This window comes from Vulpes vulpes, chromosome 9 (assembly GCF_048418805.1).
Source record: "Vulpes vulpes isolate BD-2025 chromosome 9, VulVul3, whole genome shotgun sequence".
Lineage (NCBI taxonomy): Eukaryota > Metazoa > Chordata > Mammalia > Carnivora > Canidae > Vulpes > Vulpes vulpes.
The window spans coordinates 35,149,075-35,176,361 of NC_132788.1; the positions used below are offsets into that span (position 1 = coordinate 35,149,075).

Below are 27,287 nucleotides of genomic sequence, written 5' to 3' on the forward strand. Positions count from 1 at the left end.
TTTATAGTTTTCAAAATTAAAGTACAAAATATGTTTTATTCTCTCAGATATTTTTTGATTATTTTTTAAAAATTTAGTGATTTTTAACAATAAAGTATTTTTTAATTAGTGTACATTGGGGTTTTTTTTTTACATTTTTTAATTTAAATTCAGTTTGCAACGTACAGTATAACACCCAGTACTCATCCCATCAAGTGCCCTCCTCAGTGCCCATCACCCAGTTACCCCCTTCCCCTCCCTCAGATATTTTTAAATGAATGTTGCAAAGTTTGGGCTGCTTGGGTGCCTCAGTTGGTTGAGTGGCTGACTCTTGGTTTTTACTCAGGTTACAATCTCTATCTCCATGCCCAGTGGATCTGCTTGAGGGTTTTTCTCTCCCTCTCCCGTTGCCCCTCCCCTGACTCGTGCTCACTCTTTCTCTCTCTCTCTCTCTCTCAAATAAATAACTCTTTAAATGAATGTTGTTTTAAATTAACACATACGTTTGTTGTGACACACTCTAATGGTAAAGATTAAAACATGTCAATTCTTATTCAAAGTGAAATGCAGTCTTATAAAACTTAGAGATTCAAAACAGCACTGACTTTTACATTAATAGCCATGGCGGTTATGTAAAGAGTCAATGAGCTAACTTCTACAGGATGAATGAACAATGTAAGCAGCAATAATTTCTAAGGTATGTTTTAGGAACTTCTTGGCAATTCTGTCAAAGATCCTTCTAAGAAAGTAAGTGAGATAGAGAATCTCAAGAGTGAGCATATGATGTTGGGATCTTATTTTTTCCAGGGTTTACTTTGTAGAATTATAAACTATTAGCCTAGAAACTTCCAATGGTTTTCTTTAAAATAAGCAAAAACCCTTGAAAAGAATAATTACTTATAACCAATATATGTAGAATCTAGTATTTTAAAATCTTTTATCTTTTAAAAAAATTGAGTCAGTACACTTAATGGTTCTTCATTTGAGGTCCCTCATTTGAGGTCAAACACTTGCATGACACAGATTTGTTAGATATTTTCAATAGCAGCAGCTCTTGACCATTATAAAAGTTAATGCAGGATTTTTGGTTGGACTCAACTCTCTCCAAGATCAGGAGGTGCCAAGAAACCAAGCATTTTCTATTCAGTAAATGTATTTTGAAGGAAGGGAGGAAAACCCATTGCCTTTTTCTACTTTTTTTTTTTTTTCTTTTATTTCTCAGGCATTGCTGGGTTGAGTACTCACGTTTCATACAAGGTGGTTGACCATCCCAAATGTCCTGTTTGGTTAGGATTATCTCAGACCTGCCAAATGGTTAAAAATGCACTTTCATTTCTCATGGTTTGAGAATATAATTATATTTGGACCCACTTAAGACAATTTTTTGTAATACTTTCAGAATTAGTTTCTGTCATCAGTTGTGGAAGATTCTTGACCATTCGTGTTTCTTGCTTCTCTGGAACTCCAGTTACATTTCTATTAGACCTTTTCATTATGTTTCCATATATCTCTTTTGTTCTTTCCATAGACCTTTTCTTAGCTTCTTTTTTTGCTTTGCTTATTTAATAAGTCTGAACATTTTCTGGAAGGTTGACATTCAGATTCTGATTGCCCTCAGTAGTTCTCCAGTGCCTTCAAAAGATATTTTTAATATCTTTTCTAATTGTTCTCTGTAGAATGGTCTTCTATAGGCTGGTCTCCGATAACCAGAAGCAGAAATTCTAGAATTATTTTATAAAGAGCAAATTTGATTGTGTTTCTTAGGTAAAAACTCACTGACACCCCATTATGCAAGATAAAAACTAAACTGTGAAAAAAAAATAAACTGTGTCATAAGACTCACAAGGCCCAATATTTACTACTCTCTCCAGCTAATATAGTCTGCTGTTAAACCCATCTGTTGTGTTCTTCACTTCAGTTATTTGTTCTTAGGGTTTTTAAAATTCTTTTTTTATAAATTTTAATTTTCAAATTAAATTCTCATTTTGTCATATATTTCTTAGACATATTAATCCATCCCTTTGTGTGTTTCCCTTAGGCTCTAGATACACCGATCTTTACCCCAACCTTAAGACTGAATACTGACATATTACAATGGTAGTAACTTACAGATATTTCATTTCTAGGCTGTAGAGACCTTAAAAATGTTTGAAAAAAAGGACAGTAGAGTGAAAAGTGCAGCTGCAACCAATCTCTCATTTCTGTATTTTTTGGTAAGTCTGGGTTTTTTTTAATAACTAAGACGTGATAATATGGTGTTTTTATGTTGCTAAATTTCTGCCTAAAGAGCATGCCTAGAGAGAGGTTCCAAAGAAGACTGGTGGAGATTGTTAGCAGAATGAGGTGTCTAGAGGGTCTGCTCATGACAAGTTCTGGGCCAGGCATCAAGTTTGTGGACATGAGGAAGAAGACTATCTCAAAGTAGAAGGAAGGGAGAAAAATTATGGCGGTTAAGCATCACTCAGAGAATTATAGAATGTAGATCTGGAAGATGGGCTAGAGGGTTTTTGTTTTGTTTATTTGAGAGAGAGCAGAGAGGAGGCAGAGGGAGAGAAAGAATCTTAAGCAGGCACACACATAGCACCCCCCAACCCGGCAGTGTGGAGTCCCACACAGGGCCTGATGTCATGACTCTGAGATCATGACTTAAGCTGAAATCAAGAGTCGTATGCCTAACCAGCTAAGCCACCCAGGCATATGACTCTTGATTTCAGCTCAAGTGTTAGTAGTAAAGAAAGTAGTAAAGATTAAATGATTTAGGTACAGTGTCATCTATAAGAAACATACTTTGAGCATCTGCTGAATCCCAGTAATAGGGAATACCAAAAGCTTGGAAGCTCACTAAAGGGTGCTTAATTGGAACAAAGGCGACATGCAGGTAGCCTAAGGAAAGAAGAAAGGAAGGTTGGTTGAAAGTAGAGAACAATAAACGAATGTAGATAATGAGTGTTTCAGAAATTCAGTAAAGGTAGGTAACATTTTGGGAGACTAAAGGAATGAATAAAAGCACAGAGGCAGAAAAGCTGGGAGGGGATGTGTACATAAGGATCAGTATATTTAGTCAAACTATATTTCTCGTCCCCCTTGGAGCTCCTGATCTGTGTACCACTGAGAATTACTGCTGTGCTGAACCTCTGTATGGTGGAAAGATGTTCTATCCCATGTGTTGTGATAGAAAAGAGATGAAAACCACTGGTGAAGAATGCCTCCAGTATTTTAAGTCTGACAAAGAATGGTACCAGGTACAGGTTTAGAGGAGGCTGCAGATTAGGGGGAGAGTTGCTGAGTTTGTTTTTAATTATATTTTTACAATTTTCTTTGTAGCAAATATATTTAAATAGAAAAGTCCAGGAACATGTGAAACTGATCTCAGATAGGAAGTTAGGGCTAGAGATAAAATTTGATGATGATTTCTGTAGAGATTAAAGCTTTGATAATAGCTATGGGCTATTTGTGTCTCCCTCCCCAACTAGATTCTTATATTGAAGCCCTGACCCCCAGTGTAACTGTATGTAGAGGTAGGGACTTCGAGAGATAATTAGGATTAGATGAAGTCATGACAGGGGAGTACACTGCTGGAATTGGTGCCATTCAGAGAAAAGGAGGAACCAGAGCCCTCTCTTTGCTACATGAGGACACAGCAAGGAAGCCATCTGTGAACTAGGCAGTGGCTTTCACCAGACACCACATTTGCTGGCACCTTGATGTTGGATCTCCCAGCCTCTAGAACTATGAGAACTAAATGTTTGCTATTTAAGCCAGTCTGTAGTATTTTGCTAACCTCCTGCACTAAGACTATAGAGGGTATCTCCAAGTGTAAGAGTGTAGCACAGAACAGAGAACGAACTTTGGGATTCTCATATATTAAAGATGCAAGAATAAGAATCAGATCAAGAAGACAGGGAAAAAGCTATAGTATGAAGTAAAGGAAGGCATGCAGAACAAGTATGTAACATTGAAATCAGAGAGGAGGTACACAAGAATGAGGGCTCAGAAAAGTGAGACAGCAACTCTGAGCTGGAGATTATCTTGCATGAAGTTTACTGGGAAGGTCTCTTTGGATCAACCCCTCAGGGAGAGGGGTTGGAAGCAGCATTGGGTGGAGAAGGAAATTGGGCTGTGATGCAGTCATCACAGGCCTTAGCCAACCCTAGGGGACCCCCTGAATTAGGATGGTCACTAGCACTTTACTCTCTCCCACTGGGGTGAGGGGGCTGTGCCTTTGTACCTCCACAGCAACCAGTCATCTGATACAACCTGCTCACCAGGAAGCGGGTGTGACTTTGGGCAAGGCACCTCTTTCTCCTTGAGCTAGTGATTCACAGAGGGCTGACAGCTGAACCTGGTAGCCAGCAACATTCCCAGCACTTCTGAAGGACCGGTATTGAGGGGCTGAAGCACAGTCTCCATTACAGCCATTACATTTGAATTTAGAAAATCATTTGTGGAGCAGCCCCTGTGGCTTAGCGATTTAGCGCCACCTTCAGCCCAGGGTGTGATCCTGGAGACCTGGGATGGAGTCCCATCCCATGTCAGGCTCCCTGCATGGAGCCTGCTTCTCTCTCTGCCTGTGTCTCTGCCTCTCTCTCCTTCTGTGTCTCTCATGAATAAATAAAATCTTTTAAAAAAAATAATTTGTGAATTTTGTGAAAATGGTTTAATTAGTGACCAGATCTTTACCCAATTTGATGAATGTATATAGAAGAGACCAAGAAGACTTTTTTTAAAGAGAGAAAAATGGTTAGATTTAGTCAACTGAGCAGAGTCATCGTAGTATCTGATCAATAATCTGTTGCATGTAGTTCTGAGGAAAGTAGTTGTTTTGAGGCAAAATGATGAGTCTTGTACATAGTTATATATATGATACATAACTGGCATATATCGTTGGTATCCAGTGTATGGTTGTATCAGTTTCTGTTGCTTTGTAATAAGCCGTTCCAAAATGTAATGGCTTAAAATTACCTGTATTTGCTCATAATCTACCTGAAAAGGCTGGGTTCACTTGAGTGGTCCTTCTGCTGGTCTGGCCTGGGATCATCATCCTGGTGCCATGTTCTGAGGCTTGACTGAGGCTACATGGTCCCAATGCTTTCCTCATATCAACAGCTGAGCTGTAGACTAGCATCTCATTCTTCATCCTTCTCTGGCAGAGGAGTCCGGACTTACATGGGATAGGATCCACAGGAGGAGACCCCAGTGCTTACCAGGCTCCTGTATGCATTGAACTTATTGTTAGTCTTACTGGGCAAAACAAACATGGGAGAGAACCATATAAGGGCCTGAATACTCGGAAGTGTGACTCTTTGGGGCCTTTATTTTAACAGTTTATCTGTACCTGCATTCAGTACACTCTTTCCATATGCAAAATGATTACCCTTCCAAGGACACCCGTAGTCTCACTAGTCACAGCACCAGGCTCATAGGCCCATTGGCTGCATGAGATCCAGATAGAGATGGAGCTTTCTCAGGTGCAGGGCCTCTTGATCCAAAGGAACAGAAAAACACACCATTCCCTTATAGATTTAACATCCTATGGTGAGGTAAGAATAGGATAAGCGGGACAGATACTCTTACTCAAAAGGGGTGAGATGGAGGTACCTAACAGTCACTGGTCCTTAATGGGTGAGAAATCCAGCTGAGCATATGTGACCAGTGCCCCCTAAAGTCCTTAGTTAGGACCTAGCTCTGATCCCTAGGAATGTTCCCCCAATCCTTCAGGCTCTGTGGCTCTTGGCTCTGCTTTCAGAGAACACCTTCCTTTTACAGAAAAAATAATCTGTACTTGCAGCTGATTAACTTTCTTAGCCTGCTTTCTACCCAGAAAAATTAGGGACCTAGAGGCCTTCTTTCATTTTGGATTGTGTCCCGTAAAGCCAAGCTGGCAACAACTAAGATAGTACAACTCCCTTTAACGACTTGGCAGGTTTTCTGTAGATCTTGTTGAGGGTGCCTACATGCCCCAAAAGCCACATCCACAACTCTTTCCAAGGCAGACTCCTTTCCATGTAGATGTACAAGGCTGTTGTGGAGTAGACCCCCAAAGATACTTGGAAGCTTTTTTCTGCCTAAGAGGGAAGGGCTGCTTTGCTAGGCACTACCTTAAATCATTCTAAAATATTTCCAAAGAGTATTCCAGCCACACCTTTGATTTAATCTCTATCCTGCAATTAGTTCTTACTCTGACACTCTTACTGCTAAGAGAAACTAGAGATATGAAATAATTTTATTTTCCACCCCAACAAGTCCTGGTTTTTCTAATATTTCTTTTAAATTTTAGTTGGAAAATCTGAACAGTTCTTTCTTAAGCTCCTTTCTATGTATACTTTATCATACCAGTTAAAGTAAGTTAATTGGCACTTTTAACCTCCTGCCTAGAAACCTCCTTGGCCACATGCACACATTTACTAAGTACACTTTCTATCTTCCAGGTCAGTGTAGATGCCAGTTTTCCCAGTTATTTCATGGCTGCAAAACATGACTTTCCCCTCATCCCCCTTACCCAGCCTCTGATAACAATTACTGCCTCTTATTACCTCTCCAGCCTCCACTAATGTGGTTCTCATACTTTTCTAAGTTTTGTCTGCTGCCTAGTTCAAAAGACAAGGTTATATGTTTTTATGACAGCAGCACCTCACTTTTAGATACCAGTTTTTATATCAAATATGTGAATGTTCAAAACCCCATTAATCATAATAAATAAAAGTAGGTGGGCACAACCCAGGTATCCATCACAATGAATGGATAAACAAAATGTGTTCTATCCATACAATGGAATATTATTCAGCTATAAACAGGAATAAAGTACTGATGCATACTACAACATGGATAAACCTTGAAAACATTCTGCTAAGTAAAAGAAGCCAGACATAAAAAAGCTAGCCATTATATGATTGTATTTATTATGAAATGTCCAGAGTAGGCAAACCCATGGAGATGGAAAGTAGATTAGTGGCTGCCAGGGGCCAGAGCATAAGGGAGAATGAGGAATGACTGCTAATGGGTACAGGATATCTTTTGCAGGGGTGATAAAAATATTCTAGAATTGATATTGGTGATGGTGGTACAACTTTTTGCAAATGTATTAAACGCCCCAGAATTGTACATTTTTGTGAAATGTGAATTGTATCTAAGTTTTTTAAAAGCTCAATCAGGGAAGCAGTCACTATCAGTGTATGGGTGAAGGGATATGGGAACTAGAACTTACATAGTAGTAGCAGAGTGATGGAGGTGAAGGTGCAGAAGGAGGGTCAGGGGATTTGCGAAGGGATCACCAATCAGTGAGTGAGTGGCCAAGCATGTTCATCAGCCACTCAGAGGGGGACCTTCATGAAGAGGCCTCTGGAAAGCAGTTGCCTCTGCACGACTGCCTCCTCTATGGGTCCAGAGCCAAGCCCCATCAGGGATCTGGGTTACTGCAGTCAGCAAGGACAACACAGTTGGAAAGAAGACCCAGATGTGGAGTCAGAGTGAATGAGGACAGTTTGGAATCCATAGGCATTTCTTGCATCAGTTCTGCCACTGATGACCAGAAACAGACCTTCGGAGAGTAAAAGCTACTGCTTCGTGTCTGCATTCCATGTGTCCTACAAGTTCCTTTCAGCCAACTCTAGATAAAGGGGGGATGGGGATTCAAGAAAATCTGGATTCAAGAAAATCTGGCAAGCTGACACAGCACAAATACTGTGCTATTGAAGAATTGAGAGGTCCATGCAGCTTAAGTGAACAATGTCCTGATGGAGCATTTGGCAGAGGTGACAGAGAGGAGACAATTCATTGCTAGAAATGCAAGTCCTAGTAGATGATGCAACCAATTTAATTGAATAGCAGAAAAGATAGTGATGCCTTTATAGCCATTTAAGAGCTTTAGGTTTGGGAAGCATAGTACTACAGGTGTGATGTGAAATTTCGGCATTGTAAATAGTGTGTTATTCAAACCATGAGACTATGAAGAAGTCAGTCATAAGAAACTTAGGGAGTTAAAAAAGCTTGCTGATCAAAGATCTTTTGTAGAATAAGCCTATCAAGACCAAGATATGGGGGGATCCCTGGGTGGCTCAGCAGTTTGGCGCCTGCCTTTGGCCCATGGCGCAATCCTGGAGTCCCGGGATCGAGTCTCACATTGTGCTCCTTGCATGGAGCCTGCTTCTCCCTCGGCCTATGTTTCTGCCTCTCTCTCTCTCTCTCTCTGTGTGTGTGTGTCTCTCATGAATAAATGAATAAAATCTTAAAAAAAAAAAAAAAAGACCAAGATATGCAAAATACTTCTGTTTATCATATTTGTAATCTCAGAAAATCTGTTTATATGTCTATATATAATCCAGAACAGTCAGAAAAGATATTTGATGAACTCCAAGTAATTTGTGTATGTTTTGTACTTTATTTAGGAAAATGAATTTGCACAAGCCAGCAGCTATGCAGATTTAGCTGTGAATTCTGATAGATATAATCCTTCAGCTCTGACTAATAAAGGGAATACAGTTTTTGCAAATGGTGATTATGAGAAGGCAGCTGAATTCTATAAAGAGGCTCTAAGAAATGATTCTTCTTGTACTGAAGCACTTTATAATATTGGTAAGTAAAACAGGCAAAACTGCTTTTTTTGTTTTTCTCTTTTACAATTTTTTTCTCTTTTCTTTTTTTAAATTGGCTTAAAGAGCTCCAATTCATTATAGAGTTGACTTCCTTATAACAAAAAATTGAAAAGAAGGTTCTTGGATTATAGATTATTTTTAATGGAATTAATTATTCCAAAGTAATGCACATGTAAAATTTAGATAGATGTTGTCTCTTGCCCTCCAAAAGACTTTTCCAATTTATGTGCTACCATAGTCTGTGAGACTGAGTTCTCAGATTCCCTTTGATATTGGATATTTTTAACTTTTGCCAGACTGATAGGTGGGAAAAAACCCATTTTCTTCCCTTTTTAATTATGATCAATTTCAAACATAAAAAAATATGAATAAATAAATATGCATGTTCCTCCCAACTATATTTAACACACTCGAACATTTTGTCATATTCACATCAGGTATTTTTCATAAACAAAATGTTATAAGACCTAGAGGCGTACCACCATCTTATTCCCTTCCCTGCCTGTCAGAAGTCATCTGAAATCTGTGTCATTTCTTCCTGTTCATGAGTTTGCAGTGTGACAAACTTGTTGATGCAATGTCTTATCTCATAGGATATTAATTAAATTTCTTTTGAAGTTTTCTTCTCTTTGCATAGGTGTGTTTTGCTTTTTTTGGTTTGCTTGTTTGTTTTATCCTCTATGTTTCATGTTACAAACTTTCCTCAGGTGTTTGATGATCCTGGCCTGTCTCCTCTCACTTAGGAGTTTGCAGCTAAAAGCTGAATGGGATACCTGAGGCCACAAGTGAAATGATGCCCTAGCACCCTGCCACAGGGCCATCTGTCTGATCTGTGTAGTTGGGGAACTGCCTGTTAGCCAGTTGGATCCTTTCTGCCCCAGAAGAGGTCTTTAATCTCCTGCCAGAGGAGAAAAGAAGACCTCACTAGGTTGGGAGGAAAGGAGGCAGGGAGGAATTAGCAGTTTTAGACAGAGTCAGGAGAGTTTAAAGTCATGTTGGAAGAAAGAAGGATATGACTATTCCAGTAACTTGGAAAAGAGCTGTACTGGCAGAGGGAAGTGAATACTAAAAGCCTAATGCAGGAGATTTCTTGCCTAGATATATATTTATTCTCCATATAAGTTTTAAGTACTTTTCTTAGTCCATTGCTTGACTTTTAACTGTAATTTCTTTTGTCAAACAGTTTTTTTATTTTTATATAGTCAAATTTGCCTTTTTGAAAATTTTTGGCTTCATTTATTACTTTATGAAGCCCTTCCCTTCCCCAAGATTATAAAATCATTTTCCTATATTTTCTCATTCTTTTATATCATTGTTTTTTGTTTAGTTTTAAAATATTTTTAATGTATTCATAATAGGAATCTACATTTTTTGTTTCATGTGTAGTCAAATGTCCTGACACCGTTTACTAGTCCCATAGTCCCCATTGAGTTTAATGCCCATTAACTAAATTCTGTAACTGAGTCAGTTTCTGAACAATGTATTCTGCTGATATGTTTGTCTTTTCCTGTCCCCCTCCCACACTTTACAATCTCTAGACCATTATAGCATGTTTTGGTGTCTGCCAAACATTAGTGAGAAATCCCATCCCCCACCTTGTTCTTTTTTTTTTTTTTAAATCTATTTATCTTTATTTTCTCTTCTGGATGAATATTACATAATATTTAAGGATTTATTCTGTGACTTTGAGAAAATTACTACCAGTAATAATGCTTATAGCTTTTCTCTGTCTTCTTTCTAAGGCCTTACCTATAAGAGGCTAAACCGGCTCGATGAAGCTTTGGATTGTTTCCTGAAACTTCACGCAATCCTGAGAAACAGTGCCCAAGTTCTTTACCAGATAGCAAATGTGTATCTTACGTGAAAAACTTGAGGACAGTTGTCAATTCATTTGGCGATTGGGTACCAATCATTAAATAACCTTAGCCAATGAAGTAACTGATGAGGATAGTATTTTAAAACCTATCAGATTAATATGTGATAAAAATATTATTTGAGTGATGCTGTTTTATTTTTTTTATTTTAATTCCAGTATAGTTAACACACTAGTGTTAATAACACAAGTTAGTTCCAGGTGTATAACATAGTGATTCAACAATTCTATTATATTACTCAGTACTCATCATGATAAGTGCCCTCCTTAATGCTCGTAATCTATTTCCCCCATCCCCTCACCAATTTCCCCTCTGGTAGCCATCTGTTTGTTCTCTATAGTTAAGAGTTTGTTTTTTGGGTGATCCCGTTTTAAAAGATCATTTGCATTATAAAAGGAATTATTTAAAGGTTAAAACTATTATTTCTTAATTTTTGGAATTAATAATTGAAATAATTGGGTATAATATGTTTAATACATAAAAGCTATTTACTGACTGTGGATTAGATACTTTAGAATGTTTTAACTCTGAGTCTTGAAGAGTATTTCTGGAACAGTAACTTACTATTTAAAGAAAAATAATGCTAATCACTGATTAGTATTGCTGATTGAGTTTGGTTAATTTGTCTTAATTATTTTAGCTGACCAGTGAGTTTAATGAGTATAACTCTTTAAACACCTTTACTCTACAGAATTAGCCAGTAGTTTATATGAATTCACTCATTCATTCCATTCACTCGTCAGTCACTTATTGACTGTGTGTTGTATGTGCCAGTATTATGTTTAGAACTCTGGGGAATGTTGAAACAGAAAGCATTCCTCCTGTGTCAATTTCTTCTACAACTCCTGTCTTTCTTTAGTTTGGGTTTTTTTTTTCCTTGCCTTTGGTTGAAAAAGCAGAAATTTGTTAATGTTCTTAATGCCTTTGACAGTATTTGAAAAACATTTTCCTTCCTTATTTTAAAAATAGTAAGCTTTCACACAATATTTGGGAAGGGTTAAAATGTCTTTTTTTTTTTAAGATTTTATTTATTTGAGAGAGCACGCACATGGTTGAGGAAGTGTGCGCAGTGGAGAGGGGCTCAGGGAGAGGAAGAGGGAAACTCAAGCAGACTCCACACACAGCGCAGAACCCAGCATATGACTTAATTGAGTCGGATGCTTAATTAACTGCGTCACCCAGGTGCCCCAGGAAAAGTTAAAATCTCTCTCCCTCCTTTTTTTAAAGATTTTATTTATTTATCTTTGGAGAGAGAATGCACGGGTGCTTACATGAGTGGAGTGGGCAGAAGAAGAGAGAAAGAAACAGACTCCCTACTGACTGGGGAGCTCAACAGGGGCTCAACCCCATGACCATGAGATTATGACCTAAGCAAAAATCAAGAGTTGGTCACCTGAGCCACCCATGAACCCCAATGTTAAAATCTTTTGTAGGTTTTTAAGTTAGCATTATCTTTTAATTTAATTTAATTTAATTTAATTTAATTTAATTTAATTTATTCATGAGAGAGACAGAGAGAGAGGCAGAGACACAGGCAGAGGGAGAAGCAGGCTCCATGCAGGGAGCCTGACATGAGACTCGATCCCGGGTCTCCAGGATCAGGCCCTGGGCTGAAGGCGGCACTAAACCACTGAGCCACCTGGGCTGCCCCGAAGTTAGCATTATCTTGATATAAATTTTATACAGATAATATTAGGAAAAAGTATGTTATCATGTATACCATTAATAATTTTAAGTACAATCTGCTCTACTTTTGTTACAGCACATAAAACATTTTTTAAGTAAAAGTCATTTTTCAAGCAGTTGGTTTCATGCTTATTCCTTTTAGCTTTTTTGTTTTTTGTCTATTTGATCTCTCTGAAATTGCCACTGTAATAATCTAATACTGCCCAGTTCATGATCAGTTTGGCTTCAGTTAAGCAATTGATATGTTTAAGGCTGTTTGAATGTATTTCCTTATTTTTATGCTTCTCTTATGGTATCACATTTGTCACCATTAAAAACAGAAGATTCTTGGGGCACCTGGGTGGCTCAGTCGGTTAAACATCTAACTAGAGCTTAGAAGATCATGATCTCAGGGTCCTGGGATCAAGCCCTGACTCAGGCTCCCTGCTCAGCAGGGAGTCTACTTCTCCCTCTCTTTTTGCCCCTCCCCCTGCTTGTGCGTGCTCTCTCTCCCTCTCTCTCTCTAATAAATAAAATCTAAACAACAAAACAAAACAAAACAAACCCTAGAAGATTCGTCTTTTTCAATAAAACTTTTGGATTGGAATACTCTCATTTCGCAGAGACATTTAATATAAAAATAAATAGTAGTCGATAAGTGTTGGGGGGAATAAATTATTTGAGTGTTTGCAGAGGATTTACTAGGCACAAAAGCTACAAAAAAAGAGAACTCTCTATTTGGAGTTTATAATCTAATTAGGGAAAACTCAGGAAAATACATGGAAACTCTTCCCTTAATATGTTGAACATATTAAGAGAGGTACAATAATTGAACACAACTTTCAGGCATTTTTATTAAGGACAAATTTTGGACAGTGCTTTGAATAAAAGAGCTAACTGTTAATTCTCCTGGAAGTTTGGGAGTTGATCTTATTGGATAGTAATGAAGCAAAAGGAAAAAGCAAGGTATATAGGGAACATGAATGTTACAGTGTTTCACTTTCCATCTGCATCCCTGAAGAAATCCAGAGTAAATAGTATTAATAGCACATTACTATAGGCTAAGAATATTTTTGCTGTAATGTTGTTTTAGGTTTCCTTATTGATCAATGAATCTAGAATAACTGTGTTATCCTTAACTAAAATTGTCCAAGATATGAATTAATGGAAGATCCCAATCAAGCTATTGAATGGTTAATGCAACTAATCAGTGTTGTTCCAACTGATTCTAGAGCTTTGTCTAAACTAGGAGAACTATATGATAGTGAAGGAGATAAATCCCAAGCATTTCAATATTACTATGAGGTAGGTGTAATCTTATTTTCTATCTACTTTTTAGTTTTTATGAATTGTTATAAAACAGCAAGGCTTTCAATTTTTAAAATTTAGAAATGATTACTAGTTTTTAAATGAATAATGATTTAAAATAAATAAAACATTTGTGTACTATTAGTTTTTTTATTAATTTTTTAAAAATTTAAAGTACAAATTCATTGTTTCCTTGATACATGATTTTCATCCCTTTGTTAATTCTGTTACCTATTTAACTCATCATCTCTCTACATCAAAAAGCTACTGATAGGTAATTTTAAAATATATCAAATGTTAAATTTTCTCAATCATATAGTTTCAAAACTTATAAAGTGCTTATGACAGCTCATACTTTTTTGCTAATAAACTTCACATTGGATAAATTAATCCATTCAGTGGGTAAAATGTTGAGATATAAATTATATGTTGCCACTGATGTTGTATTGTCACATTCCTCATTTTTTCCAGTCTTACAGGTATTTCCCCTCTAACATTGAAGTCATTGAGTGGCTTGGAGCCTATTACATTGACACCCAGTTTTGTGAAAAAGCCATTCAATACTTTGAAAGAGCTTCTCTTATACAGTAAGTTAATTATTCTGATTTCATGTTACTTAAATGTCTTGTGTTGGGATTTTATTTTATCCCTAAATTAGAATCTGATAAACATATTACATTCATGAGCAAATATTAATGAGCATCCGTGTATTTCCATTTTCTTGAATGGTGTTCCATTTTACTTGGTCTTTATTATGATAAATATATTACTCTTTTATGCAAAAATATTTTAAAAATACCTTTCTTAAGGTACTTTTCTTTATTTTTCTTATTCACATTTCAACAAACAAATATTACATCATTATCAAATAGAAAATGACTGACTTGGTCCTAGGACAAGGTTTCATTTCTGAAAGAGTCCTACTAGAAATAAGTTGTATTGATTTCAGTTTATAATCAAGTTACATTGTATATTAAAAACTTTAAAGCTGTCTCTAAGTTCATACTGGAATCGACTCGAAAATACTCGAATCGAATCGAATAGAATTGAAAATACTCAAATTGAATCAAAAATACATGCCTGATTCGAAAATAATTGAAAAATTCTGGTCTGTTTTGTATTGGCCAAATTGAATTTTAACATTAAATGTGACTTTGAATCATTTGAATGATAAAGGAATGCTTAATAATTTGATTGACGTCTGTGTGGAATTTGTGTTAGGTAATTTTTAAAAAATATATTTATTTATTTGAGAGAGAGGGAGTGAAAGAGCTAGCATGAGAAGGTGGAGGGTCAGAGTGAGAAGCAAACTCCCCAGTGAGCAAGGAGTCTGACACAGGCTCAATCTTGGGACTCTGGGATCATGACCCAGGCCAAAGGCAGACACTTACCTGACCAAGCTACTCAGGCACCCCCAGACAATTAATTTGTTAGCTTAGTGAAGCTAACATCATACAATTTAATGTCATTTAATCTCTTAAATCACATAAATATTTTGAGAATTATAAAACTAATCACCAATACTAAGGGATAGTTTTAATAAGTTTAATTGTATGCTTGGGACTGAAGCTTCATAGGTAATAACAATGTAACTTTTTATTACACTTAATACTAATACCCCTAGCCTTAGCCCATTAGCTCATGTAACACCATTCCTACTTTGAGGCTCCATCTGCCACTATTCCATCCTTGTCTCCTGTTTGTGGATGTTATATATTGACCTCATAGTCATTCTCTTACCTAGTCTATTTCATACTCTCTATGCCATCAGTCATCTAGTTTCACAAATTTAACTTCCCTAACTTCTTTTTTTATTTTTTTAATTTTTTTAAATTTATTTATGATAGTCACACACAGAGAGAGAAAGAGAGAGAGAGGCAGAGACATAGGGGGTGAAGCAGGCTCCATGCACCGGGAGCCCGACGTGGGATTTGATCCCGGGTCTCCAGGATCACGCCCTGGGCCAAAGGCAGGCGCCAAACCGCTGCGCCACCCAGGGATCCCAACTTCCCTAACTTCATTGATCTTTACCTCCTCTGCAATTCAGCCATCTACATCTTACCGGATTCTGTTTATCACCCAGCCATTTATACCAATAAAATCTCATTAATACCCACTTGTCTGAACATAACCTCCTCTCTTTCCAACTTCCATATAACCTACTTTCCAGTATGCCTTTCTTTGGTAAGACCTCCAATCTTTTGACCTTCCTTTCTCTTACAGTCTTAGTGTCTCCTGGCATTAGTTCTGAGCCTATTTTTTCTAAGCTGCTTAAATGATCACATCTGTTCCATTTCTTGCTTACTTGGTTACTTTTTCTCTTGTTTTACTACCCCATCTGTCCAGTACATTTCAGTTCATGGGTTAATCCAACCATTTATTCCCATACTTATACATAGCATGGGAAGCACTACTGGATATAAATTATGTAATGAGATGGGTTGATGCCATACAGATAAATATTTTGTGAACACTGTTCATCAATCTTTATTTATTTATTTTTATTCATCAGTCTTAAGTGCTCCTAAGTAACTGCCCTTCCTATCCTTCACAGATCTCCTCAATCTCTCTTTCTATTTTAAACTTAAATTTCCCAGAAAATAGAGAAGTCTTTTCTAGGAACTCCCTAAATATATCCCTTTTCGTGCTTTCTGGTTCATTTACTTTCTCTTCCCACCCGTTTTCACCTCCTTCTGTCTGTGTGACAGAGACATTCAGTGTGCGTTTGAGCATTTATTTTCTTGAGCATTTATTTTCTGTACCATACATCTAACTTCCACTTTTTCTCTTTTTTTATATGCTGTCTTTTTGTCGGGGAAATTCTACCTCTACATTAAAATTTAAGCTTTGGGGGCAGTGGAGAGGTCTGTTTTGTATTGGCCAAATATAATTTTAACATTAAATGTGACTTTGAATCATTTAAATGATAAAGGAATGCTTAATAATTTGATATCTGTGTGGAATTTGTGTTAGGTAATTTTTTAAAAATATAAATTGGTTGGTTTATTGGTTCTTATGTCACATAGCTCTTACATATTCCAGAGTAGTTGGCATATAGTTGAATTGAACTACATGACCTATCATTGGTGTTCCTTTACTGTAGAAACTCCTCACTTTGCTGTATTTCTTAGATGTTTATTGTTCTTGGTAATCTGGTATTTTTGGCAAATGTGTTAAGCTTATACTATTGGTTCCTATTTCTCTTTATCCAAAAATCATGTCTTAAAACATCAAGAAATCTTAGTCATAACTAGTCCATTTAATGTAATCTCATTATTAGAGAATTTCATGCACTGGAAACTGTTTCTTAATATTGATTATGAATATAATAAATATGGGATACAACCAAGCAGACCCATATACACACTATAGAAGTTCCAAAGGGAGAAGAGATAGAGAACGGAGCAGAGCGACTCAAGATACAGTGACTGAAACTTGCAAAATTTAAAAAAAAAAAAGAAAGAAACTTGCAAAATTTGAGGAGAGACATGGATCTAAAATTCCAATAAACTCAATGATTTTAAAGTTGGAATAACTTAAAAAGACCTACATCAAGGCACATTATAATAAAACTGTCAAAAAAATAAAAAAATAAAATAAATAAAACTGTCAAAAGACAAAGACTCTTAAATGCAACAAGAAAAAAGTTACTTATCATGTAAAAGAGATCCTCAGATTATCAGATTTTCCAGAAATCTTGGAGGCCAAAAAACGGCAAGATGATACGAAGTGCTAAAATAAAAAACTGTCAGCCAAGAAGTCTATATCTAGCAAAACTATCCTTCAAGAATGGAGTAAGGCAGAAATGGCAGCAAAGTAAGATGCCTAGATTTGCCTCATCATAGGAATACAACTAGATAACTATCAAATAATCCAAAATACCCCAGAAATCAACCTGAAGACTGGCAGAAGACACCACAACTTCAAGTAATGAGGAAGCCACACTGAAGAATCTAAGATGTATAGAGATGTGGTTTAGGGGAGAAACAGAGCCTGGCTGCTGGGAGAAATAGATCCTGGCTGCTGTACAGGGGAGGGAACCAGGGTTGCAGAGAAGGATGAGAGAGGGGGGAGCACACAGGAATGCACAAGGGGAATATTTCCCTATAGTCATTGGCTTGGAAAGTGAAAGGGGCTGAGTTTTGTGAGTTCTTGCAACCAGAGGTGCTTAAAGCCTGAAGTTTTAAGTGTCAGAGGGCTGGACTACTCTTGGAGAGAAAGCAGGCAAACTACCCAGGGCCATACAGTGTGGAAAAAACGATCTAAAGAGTGCCTAAGGCACATAGTGAAGAGGTTATTTGCCTTCTCAGAGCATGTCCCTGAAAGGCAGCATTCACGGAGAGGACTCTCCAGGAAAAAGGAGCTGGCCAGCAACACTTCCATCACCTCAGTATAAGCACAGGGCCTCCTACAGGAAGCAGCACAGCACTGACACTGGCTACCTAACTTGCTTATGCTAAGCCCCACCCATTGGTGCTTTGGTAGAAATGCCCTTCTAAGATTGGCTTACCTCAGCCCCAGCATAGCAGGCCCCCTCCCCAAGAAAACCAGCACAATCCCATGCCCACATCCCATCTCCCAACCAGAGTTTTGCAGGGCCTCAGTTCTGGTGGAGGTGATGACAAATCTTATTTCACAAGCAGACCAGAATATACCTAGTTAAAATTTATCACATTCAGGCCAGGGACCAAACAGTGCCCGCAGTAGGCAGGGAAAGTCTTTGCAGATGACTAGCCTGAAGGTAGAGCAGCCAGAGCACACACCGTACACTCTGGAAATGTTCCCTGAAGAACCAGGCCCTGGGCACTACATGAACTCTTCTTCATAAGGTCATAAGGTTCATGAACAAGAGACACAACTGCTTTTTCTAGCACACAGAAACATGCAGAGACTTAGACAAAATGAAAAGACGGAGGAATTTATCCCAAATGAAAGAACAGGGTAAGGCCAGAGATAGAGATCTAAGTGAAACAGATATGAGTAATATGCCCAATGCAGCGTTTAAAGCAGTAATCATAAAGATACTCACTGGATCTGAGAAAAGAATAAAAGACATCAATGAGACCCTTACCACAGAGATAAAAGAGTTAAAAAAAGAATCAGAGATGAAGAGTGCAATAAACACACTTGATGTGATGAACAACAGGCTAGAAGAAGCAGAGGGACAAATTAGTGACCTAGAAGACAGAGTAATGGAAAGCAATGAAACTGAACAAAAGAGAGAAAGGATTATGCAAAATGAAAATAGACTTAGGGACCTTAGTGGCTCCATCAGACATAATAGCATTCATATAATGAGAGTCCCAGAAGAAGAAGAAAGAGAAGAGGGGGCAGAAATTTTATATGAAGAAACAATAACTGAAAACTTTCCTAATCTGAGGAAGCAAACATATCCAGATCTAGAAGACACAGAGAATCCCCATCAAAATCAACAAAAGCAGAGCCACACCAAGACATATTTTAATTAAACTGGAAAAATATAGTGACAAGGGAGAATCTTAAAAGCAGCAAGACAAAAGAGGACAGTTACTTATAAGGGAAAACCCATAAGGCTATCAGCAGATTTTTCAGCAGAAACTCTCCAAGCCAGAAGAGAGTGGCATGATATATTCAGAGTGCTGAATGGGAAAAATATGCCACCAAGAATACTCTATCCAGCAAGGCTAATATTCAAAATAGAAGGAGAAATAGTTTCACAGACAAAAATTAAAGGAGTTCATGACCACTAAACCAGCTCTGCAAGAAATACTAAAGGGGATTCTCTGAGTGGAAAAGAAAGACCAAAAGTGATAATAAGAAAGTAGGAGACACAAAAGCAGTGAAAATGAATGTTTCTATAAGAAATCATTCAAGGAACTCACAAAGGGATGTAAAATATGACACCATATACCTAAAACAAGGGGAGGAAAGATTTAAAGAATGGGTTGAAATTTGAACAATCATCATGCAGAAGATGCCAAATACAAGCTAATGATAACCACAAATCAAAACTACTAATAAATATGCAAAGAATAAAGAGACAGAAATCCAAACATATTACTAAAGAAAACCAAACCAGGAAAGATAAGAAAGGATCAGAGAAAATCTCTAGAAACAACTGCAAAACAAGTAACAAAATAGCAATAAATATGTCTATCAATTATTACTTTAAATGTAAATTACTAAATGTTCCAGAAGACATAGGGTGTCAGAACAGCTAAAAAACAAAACAAAACAAAAAAACAATACCCCTCCATATGCTGCCTACAGGAAACTCATTTTAGATCTAAAGATACCTGTAGATTGAAAGCGAGGGGATAGAGAAACATCTGCTATGCAAATGGATGTCAAAAGAAAGCTGGAGTAACAATACTTATATTGGACAAACTAGACTTTAAAACAAAAGCTGTAACAAGAGACAAAGAAGGACACTAAATAATTACAAAAGGGACAGTCCAAAAGAAGATATAACAATTGTATAAATAGTTATGGACCCACCATAGAAGCACTCAAAATACATAAAGCAATAACAAACATAAAGGAACTAACTGATGATAATATAATCATAGTAGGGGACTTTAACCCCCACTTACATCAAAGGACAGATTATCCAAACAAAACCAACACGGAAACAGTGGCTTTGCACAACACATGGGAACAGATGATTTAACAGCTATATTCAGAATACTCCATCCTACAACAGCAGAATATACATTCTTTTCAAGTGCACATAGAACATTCTCCAACATAGATCACATGGTAGACCACAATGCAGGCCTCAGCCAATTCAAGAAGATTGATATCATACCATGCACCTTTTCTGACTAACACACTATGAAAGTAGAAGTCAACCACAGGAAAAAATCTGGAAAGACCACAAATACATGGAGGTTAAATAACATGCTACTAAACAATGAATGGGTTAACCAGGACATAAAGAAGAAATTTTGAAAGTACATGCAAACAATTGAAAATGAAAACACAAGGCCCCAAAACCTTCCTTGAGGCAAGGAAAATCTCAAGTGAACTATGTAACCTCACACCTGTAGGAGCTAGAAAAAAGAACAACAAATAAAACCTAAAACCATGGGTACTTGGGTGAGCTCAGCGGTTGAGCATCTGCCTTTGGCCCAGGGCGTGATCCCGGAGCCCCGGGATCAAGTCCCACGTTGTGCTCCCTACGTGGAGCTGCTTCTCCCTCTGCCTGTGTCTCTGCCTCTCTGTGTCTCTCAATAAATAAATAAATAAATAAATAAATAAATAAATAAATAAATAAAATCTTAAAAAAAAAAAAACCTAAAACCAACAGAAGGGAGAAATAATGAAGATTAGGACAGAAATAAATTATACAGATACTTTAAAAACTCAATAGAACAGATCAATGAAACTAGGAGTTGGTTCTTTGAAAAAACTTTATAAACCTCTAGCCAGGCTTATCCAGATAAAAAGGAAAGACTTAAATCAGTAAAGTCACAAATGAGAGAGGATAAATAACAGCCAACACCACAGAAATAGTTATCAGAGAATATTCAGAAAAACTATATACCAACAAATTGGACAACCTAGAAGTGATAAATTCCCGGAAACATATTAAGTTACCAGAACTAAGATAGGAAGAAATAGAAAATCGGAAGAAACCAGTATAACCAGCCAGGAAATTGAGTCAGTAGTCAAAAACTCCCCACAAACAAAACTTTAGGACCAGATGACTTCACGGGCAAATTCTACCAAATATTTAAAGAAGAGTAAATACCCATTCTTTCAAAATATTCCAAAAAATAGAAATGAAAGGAAGACTTCCAAATTCATTCTGTGAGCCCAGCTTTACCTTGATACCAAAACCAGATGAAGACAACACTGAAAAAGAACTATAGGCCAGTATCTCTTGTTGAACAGAGATGCAAAAGTCCTCAACGAAATGCTCACAAGCCAAGTCCAACAACACATAAAAAAAATATATTCACCACAATGAAGTGAGATTTATTCCTGGTTTGCAAAGATGGTTCAATATTTGCACATCAACATGATATATTACATTAATAAGAGAAAAGAATAAAAATCATGTGACCACTTCAATAGATGCAGAAAAAGCATTTGACAAAGTACAACATCCATTCCTGATAAAAATCCTCAATAGCGTAGGTTTAGAGGCAACATACTTCAACATAATAAAGACCACATATGAAAAACCCACAGCTAATATCTTAAGTGGAGAAAAACTGACAGCTTTTCCTCTACAGTCAGGAATAAGACAGGGATGTCCACTCTCACAACTTTGATTCAGCACAAAGTCTTAGCCACAGCAGTCAGACAACAAAAAGAAATAAAAGGCATCCAAATTGGCAAGGAAGAAGTGAAACTTTCACTATTTGCTAATGACATGATATTCTATGTAGAAACCAAAAAAAAAAAACTTTGCCAAAAAACTGCTGGAACTGATACAGGAGTTCAATAAAGTAGCAGGATACAAAACCAACGTACAGAAATCTATACACAAAGAATGAACCAACAGAAAGAGAAATTAAGGAATTAGTCCTATGTACAATCACACTAAAAATAATAAGATTAATAATAATAAGAAGAAGAAACTTAACCAAAATCGTAAAGACCTGTACTCTGAACACTACAAAACTGAAGAGGATACAGAGAAATGGAAAACTATTCCATGCTCATGGATGGGAAGAACAAATACCATTAAAATATCAATACTACCCAAAGCAATCTACACATTTAATGCAATCCCTATCAAAATACCAATAGCCTTCTTCACAGAACTAGAAGAAACAATCCTAAAATTTGTATGAAACCGCAAAAGACCCCAAATAGCCAAAGCAATCTTGAAAAAGTAAAGCAAAGGTGGAAGCATCACAATTCCAGGCTTTAGGTTATGTTACAGAGTGTAGTAATCAAAACCGTTCAGTACTGACACAAAAATATACACAAAGATCAATGGGAAAGAATAGAAAACCCAGAAATGAGCTCACAATTATATCGTCAGTTAATTTTCAACAAAGCAGGAATGAATATCCAATGGGGAAAAGACAGTCTCTTCAACAAGACACTGTGTTGGGAAAACAGAGACAGTGTTGGGAAAACTTGACAGCCACATGCAGAAGAATGAAACTGGACCATTCTCTTTCACCATACACAAAGATAAACTCAAAATGGATTAAGGACATAAATGTGAGACATGAGACCATAAAAATCCTAGAAGAGAGCACAGGCAGTAAGAGAGCACAGCTCTTTGACATCAGCCATAGCAGTTTCTTACTAGATACATCTTCTGAGGTAAGGGAAACAAAAGCAAAAATAAACTATTGGGGCTACATCAAAACAAAAAGTTTCTACACAGTGAAGTAAACAATCAACAAAACTAAAAGACAACCTGTAGAGTGGAAGAAGATAATTGACCTGTCCAATAAAAGGTTAGTATCCAAAATATGTAAAGAACTTATAAAACTCAACACCCAAAAAACAAATCCAATTTAAAAATGGGCAGAAGACATGCACAAACATTTCTCCAGAGAAGACATACAGATGGCCAACAGACACATGAGAAGATGCCCATCACTTATCAGGGAAATGCAACTCAAAACCACAATGAGATATCTCCTCATATCTATCAGAATGGCTAAAAACAACACAAGAAATAACAGGTGTTGGCTAGAATGTGAAGGAAGAGGAACCCTCTTGCACTATTGGTAGAAATGCAAATTGATTCAAACACTGTAGAACATAATATAGAGGTTCCTCAAAACGTTAAAAATGGAACTACCCTATGATTCAGCAATCACACTACTAGGTATTTACCCAAAGAATGCAAAAATACTAATTCAAAGGGATATTTGCATACTGATATTTATAGCAACATTATTTACAATAGCCAATTATGGAGACTGCCCAAATGTCCATCAGCTGATGACTGGATAAAGAAAACTGTGCATGTGTGTGTGTGTGTGTGTGTACGTACACTGGAATATTATTCAGCCGTATAACAAAATAAAATCTTGCCATTTGCAATGAGAATATAATGGTGAGTGAAATAAGCCAGTCAGAGAAAGACTAATACCATATGATTTCACTTACACGTGGAATTTAAGAAACAAAACAAATAAGCAAAGGGAAAAAAGAGAAGCAAAGGCAGAAACAGACTTTTAACTATAGAGAACAAGCTGATTGTTAGCAGAGGGGAGATGGGCAGGGCGGTATGTTAAATAGGTGATGGTGATTAAGCAGTGCACTTGTTATGATGAGCACCAGGTCATGTGTGGAAGTGTTGAATCTTCTGTTGTATACCTGAAACTAATATAACACTGTATGTTAACTAGAATTTAAATAAAATCTTTTAAAATTTTAAAAATAGGGCAGCCCCAGTGGCTCGGCGGTTTAGCACCACCTTTGGCCTGGGGCGTGATCCTGGGGTCCCAGGATCGAGCCTGCTTCTCCCTCTGCCTGTGTCTCTGCCCCCCCGCCCCCCGTGTGTGTCTCTCATGAATAAATAAAGAAAATCTTTTTAAAAAAATTTTTAAATAAAGTAGGAGTCAGCAACTACCCATTACCACCCATTGCCTGTTTTTTTTATGGCCTGAGAGCTAAGACTTTTTCATATATATAAAGATTTTATTTACTTATCTGAGAGAGAGCATTAGGGGGTGGGGGATGCAGAGGGAGCCCGATGTAGGACTCTACCCCAGGACTCCTCGGATCACGACCTGAGCCAAAGGCAGACACTCAATCACTGAGCCACCCAAGTGCCTAAAGGGGTGTTTTTTTATGGAAAAGTATTTGGTGGTTCCTCAGAAGGCTATCCTTAGAATTACCATATGATCCCACAATTCAGCTTGTAGGTGTATACTAAGGAATTGAAAGCTGAAACTCAAAAAGATTTTTGTACATGCATATCCACAGCATTTTTTGCAATAGCCAAAAGGTGGAAACAACCATCACTGATGAATGGATAAGCAACAAAATGTGGTTATACACATGCAATGGAGTATATTATTCAGCCATAAAGAAGAATGACATTCTTACACATGCTACAACATGAAGGACCAGGAAAACATCATGCTAAGTGAAAGAAGCCAGGCACAGAAGGACAAATATGGTGTGATCTCACTTGTATGAAATATCAAGAATGGGCACATTCACAGAGATAGATCACATATTAGAGGTTACTAGAATCTGGGGGGAGAAATGAAGAATTATTACTTAATGGTTGTGTGATTTCTGTTTGGCTATTGGAAAAGGTTTTGAAAAGGCAGTGGTCATGATGGCACAACATTCTGAATATAATTAATGCCACTGAATTGTACCACCCCAAAATGTCCTAAAATGGCAAAAATTTTGTTTATTTTAATCATAATTTTAAAAAATTAATGTGCTACACTAAAAACCTTTGAATAATACACTTTAAATGGGTGTATTATATATTAATGCATTGTATTGCAATAAAGCTATAAAAAGAGGGTACCTAGTATATTATTTCATTCATGTAAAGTTCAGAAAGGCTAAATCAGTGTTAAAAAGTCAGGATAGTAGTTGCCTTTGTGGATGAAGAAGGTAATGTTGGAAGGAAATATGAAGGAAGCTTCTGGCAACATTCTATTTCTTGAATTCTAGGATAGTTACATGAGCGTTCACTTTATAATAGTTTATTGAGCTGTATAATTTTGTGTACTTTTACATATGTGTTATACTTCACAATAAAAAATTTTTAAATTAAAGAATAAAGACAATATGAGCAAGGAAAGGCAACCTTGCCCAACCCTGGGGGAGCCATTTGGAAATGTAGGGAGAGGGGCATTTTTATTATGATGATGGGGAAGCACTGTGGGCATTAGGTAGGCAGCCACCAAGGACAGTAAACATTCAGTAATGTGTACAGGACCTGTACCGTGAGTTGTCTCAGCCTAAATGCCAATAGCACCTTCACCAAATGCTGCATTAGAACATGTTAATAGTATGATTGTGTTTTAAGAGTTAATCTTGGGCAGCCGGGGTGGCTCAGCGTTTAGCGCCACCTTCAGCCCAGGGTGTGATCTTGGAGACCCGGGATTGAGTCCCATATCAGGCTCCCTGCATGGAGCCTGCTTCCCCCTCTGACTGTGTCTCTGCCTCTCTCTCTCTCTCTCTCTCTCTCTCTCTCTGTCTGTCTCTCATGAATAAATAAAAACTTTAATAAAAATTATTTAATCTTAAAACTCTAAAGTCTTTTCTCTGGGGCCAGTGTATTCAGAGAAGCATCCTCTGATGTGCATCAGGAATGTAAGGCTGGCTGCTGCCATTCCAGCAGCTGAAAGGCTGGGCTGAGGATTCCATTGTTCCAGAAGCAGACTCTCTGCTTCATCCTCCAGTTTTCTGTCCAGCACCTCCAATCAGCTGGGGCTCCTGGGCTGGAGCCTTCCTGAGAAGCTCCTGGAGGCAAGGAGTTATTCCCTGACCACACAGAGGGGGTGTCCCACTGCTTCTCCATCACATTTCCAGTCTGTTTTCCTTTTTTGTAGTTTTATGCCTTATGCCTCCTTCCTCAATGCTGGTGATTCCAGTTCTTGAGCATTTCTGGTGTTTGCAGGGAAGATCTGAGCACCTGTCTTCAGTATGCTGTTTACAAGCACTTGAATTTTACCTTTCTTTGCCCTACTAAAGTCCGTTTCCATTTTTTTTATCTGTCATCCATCATTTATATATGGTTTTATATGATTTGAGTTTCATCTGAGATTGAGTTTATCTGTCTTACTCTCCTTGTTTTGGCAGGCTTAATTTCCGGAAAAGACATTGTGAAGTAAAAGGTCTTTACTCTGCCATCTTAAATCCAGAAATTTACTTTCCAGTGGTGCTTACTTATTCCAAATATGGAGATAATAACTCTTCCCTACTTTAGTGGTTGAAAAGAATTAATCAATTTTCCACATAACCTTGCACACATATCCATGCACACACTACTTAACAACTGCTCTGGTGGCTATTTTTTAAATTTCCCAGTAGGTGGCATTCATGAAATAAGGCTTTCCTGAAGAAGAGAGAAGTGGTTATGATAATAACCAGTGTTTATTCTTTACATATATTGTTATTTAATCCTCACAATAGCTTTACAAAGTAGGTCCTGTTATTGTCCTTGCTTTGTAGATGAGTAAACTTAGTTTATATAACTAAGTTTAAATAACTTACCAAGCTCACAGAATTAATAGATTACCAAATCCCAACCTTGAAGGAAATAATCAAGATATGTACTTAAATATGTAAATGAGGAGGAATTAATGATTAGTGATCACCCTGTATATATCAGGCATCATGCCAAGTCCTAGGAATACAAAAACTCTGCTTCCTTCAGGAATTAATAGTTTAATACGGTACTTGGAAACTAATACAGTATAGTAAATGCAGTACTAAAGAGATTCTAGGACATTAGAAGAGTGCCTAGAACAATCGAATCCTGTCTAGCATGGAAAAGCAGAAATGAGGTTAGAATGAGCCTCTAAGAGAAGATGCTGGTATGTGGAAACACTGGGAGTCTAGAAAATCCAGTGAATGCAGGGGACTCGGTTTCCTGTTTTGATTTGCTGTAGCATGAAATGTTCAGGCACCATGGAAGTGGAGTTGGAGAGGCAGCAAATGGCTAACCATGGATGAACTGGATTAGGACCTAGGGTTTTATCATGTAGTTGGAGAAGAGGTGACATATTTTAAAGAGGGAATTAATGTGGTTAGATACATGTTTTCTTTAGATCAAAGTAGAGAGCTGTGTAGGGAGTGGATTTGAGGTTAAGTAACTTGCCCAAGTAGTAGGGCTGTGATTTAAATCATGATTTAATCTAACTCCAAAGTTCTGATAGGTGTGCCATCAATTTGAGTAGGAATGAGGGTATCTGTCTTTGAAGCCATCAGGTAAATA

At 37.3% G+C, this 27,287-nt stretch overlaps 1 protein-coding gene across 6 annotated transcripts in view; it reads left to right on the forward strand.

The window, feature by feature from the left end:
• IFT88 (intraflagellar transport 88) overlaps positions 1–27,287 on the forward strand; it is a 134,356-nt gene that overhangs the window by 67,415 nt on the left and 39,654 nt on the right. For 4 of the 6 annotated variants that reach the window (XR_011994211.1, XM_025996644.2, XM_025996641.2 and 1 more), the window contains 5 exons: positions 2,106–2,192; positions 8,364–8,550; positions 10,313–10,421; positions 13,264–13,414; positions 13,889–14,004. Coding sequence is in view for 5 of the 6 variants with exons in the window: in XM_025996644.2 (XP_025852429.1) it covers positions 2,106–2,192; positions 8,364–8,550; positions 10,313–10,421; positions 13,264–13,414; positions 13,889–14,004 (650 nt within the window). In the remaining variant the exon portion in view is untranslated. The remainder of the gene's footprint in view (positions 1–2,105; positions 2,193–8,363; positions 8,551–10,312; positions 10,422–13,263; positions 13,415–13,888; positions 14,005–27,287) is intronic. The other 2 variants (XM_025996643.2, XM_072719805.1) reach the window with 1 other exon arrangement.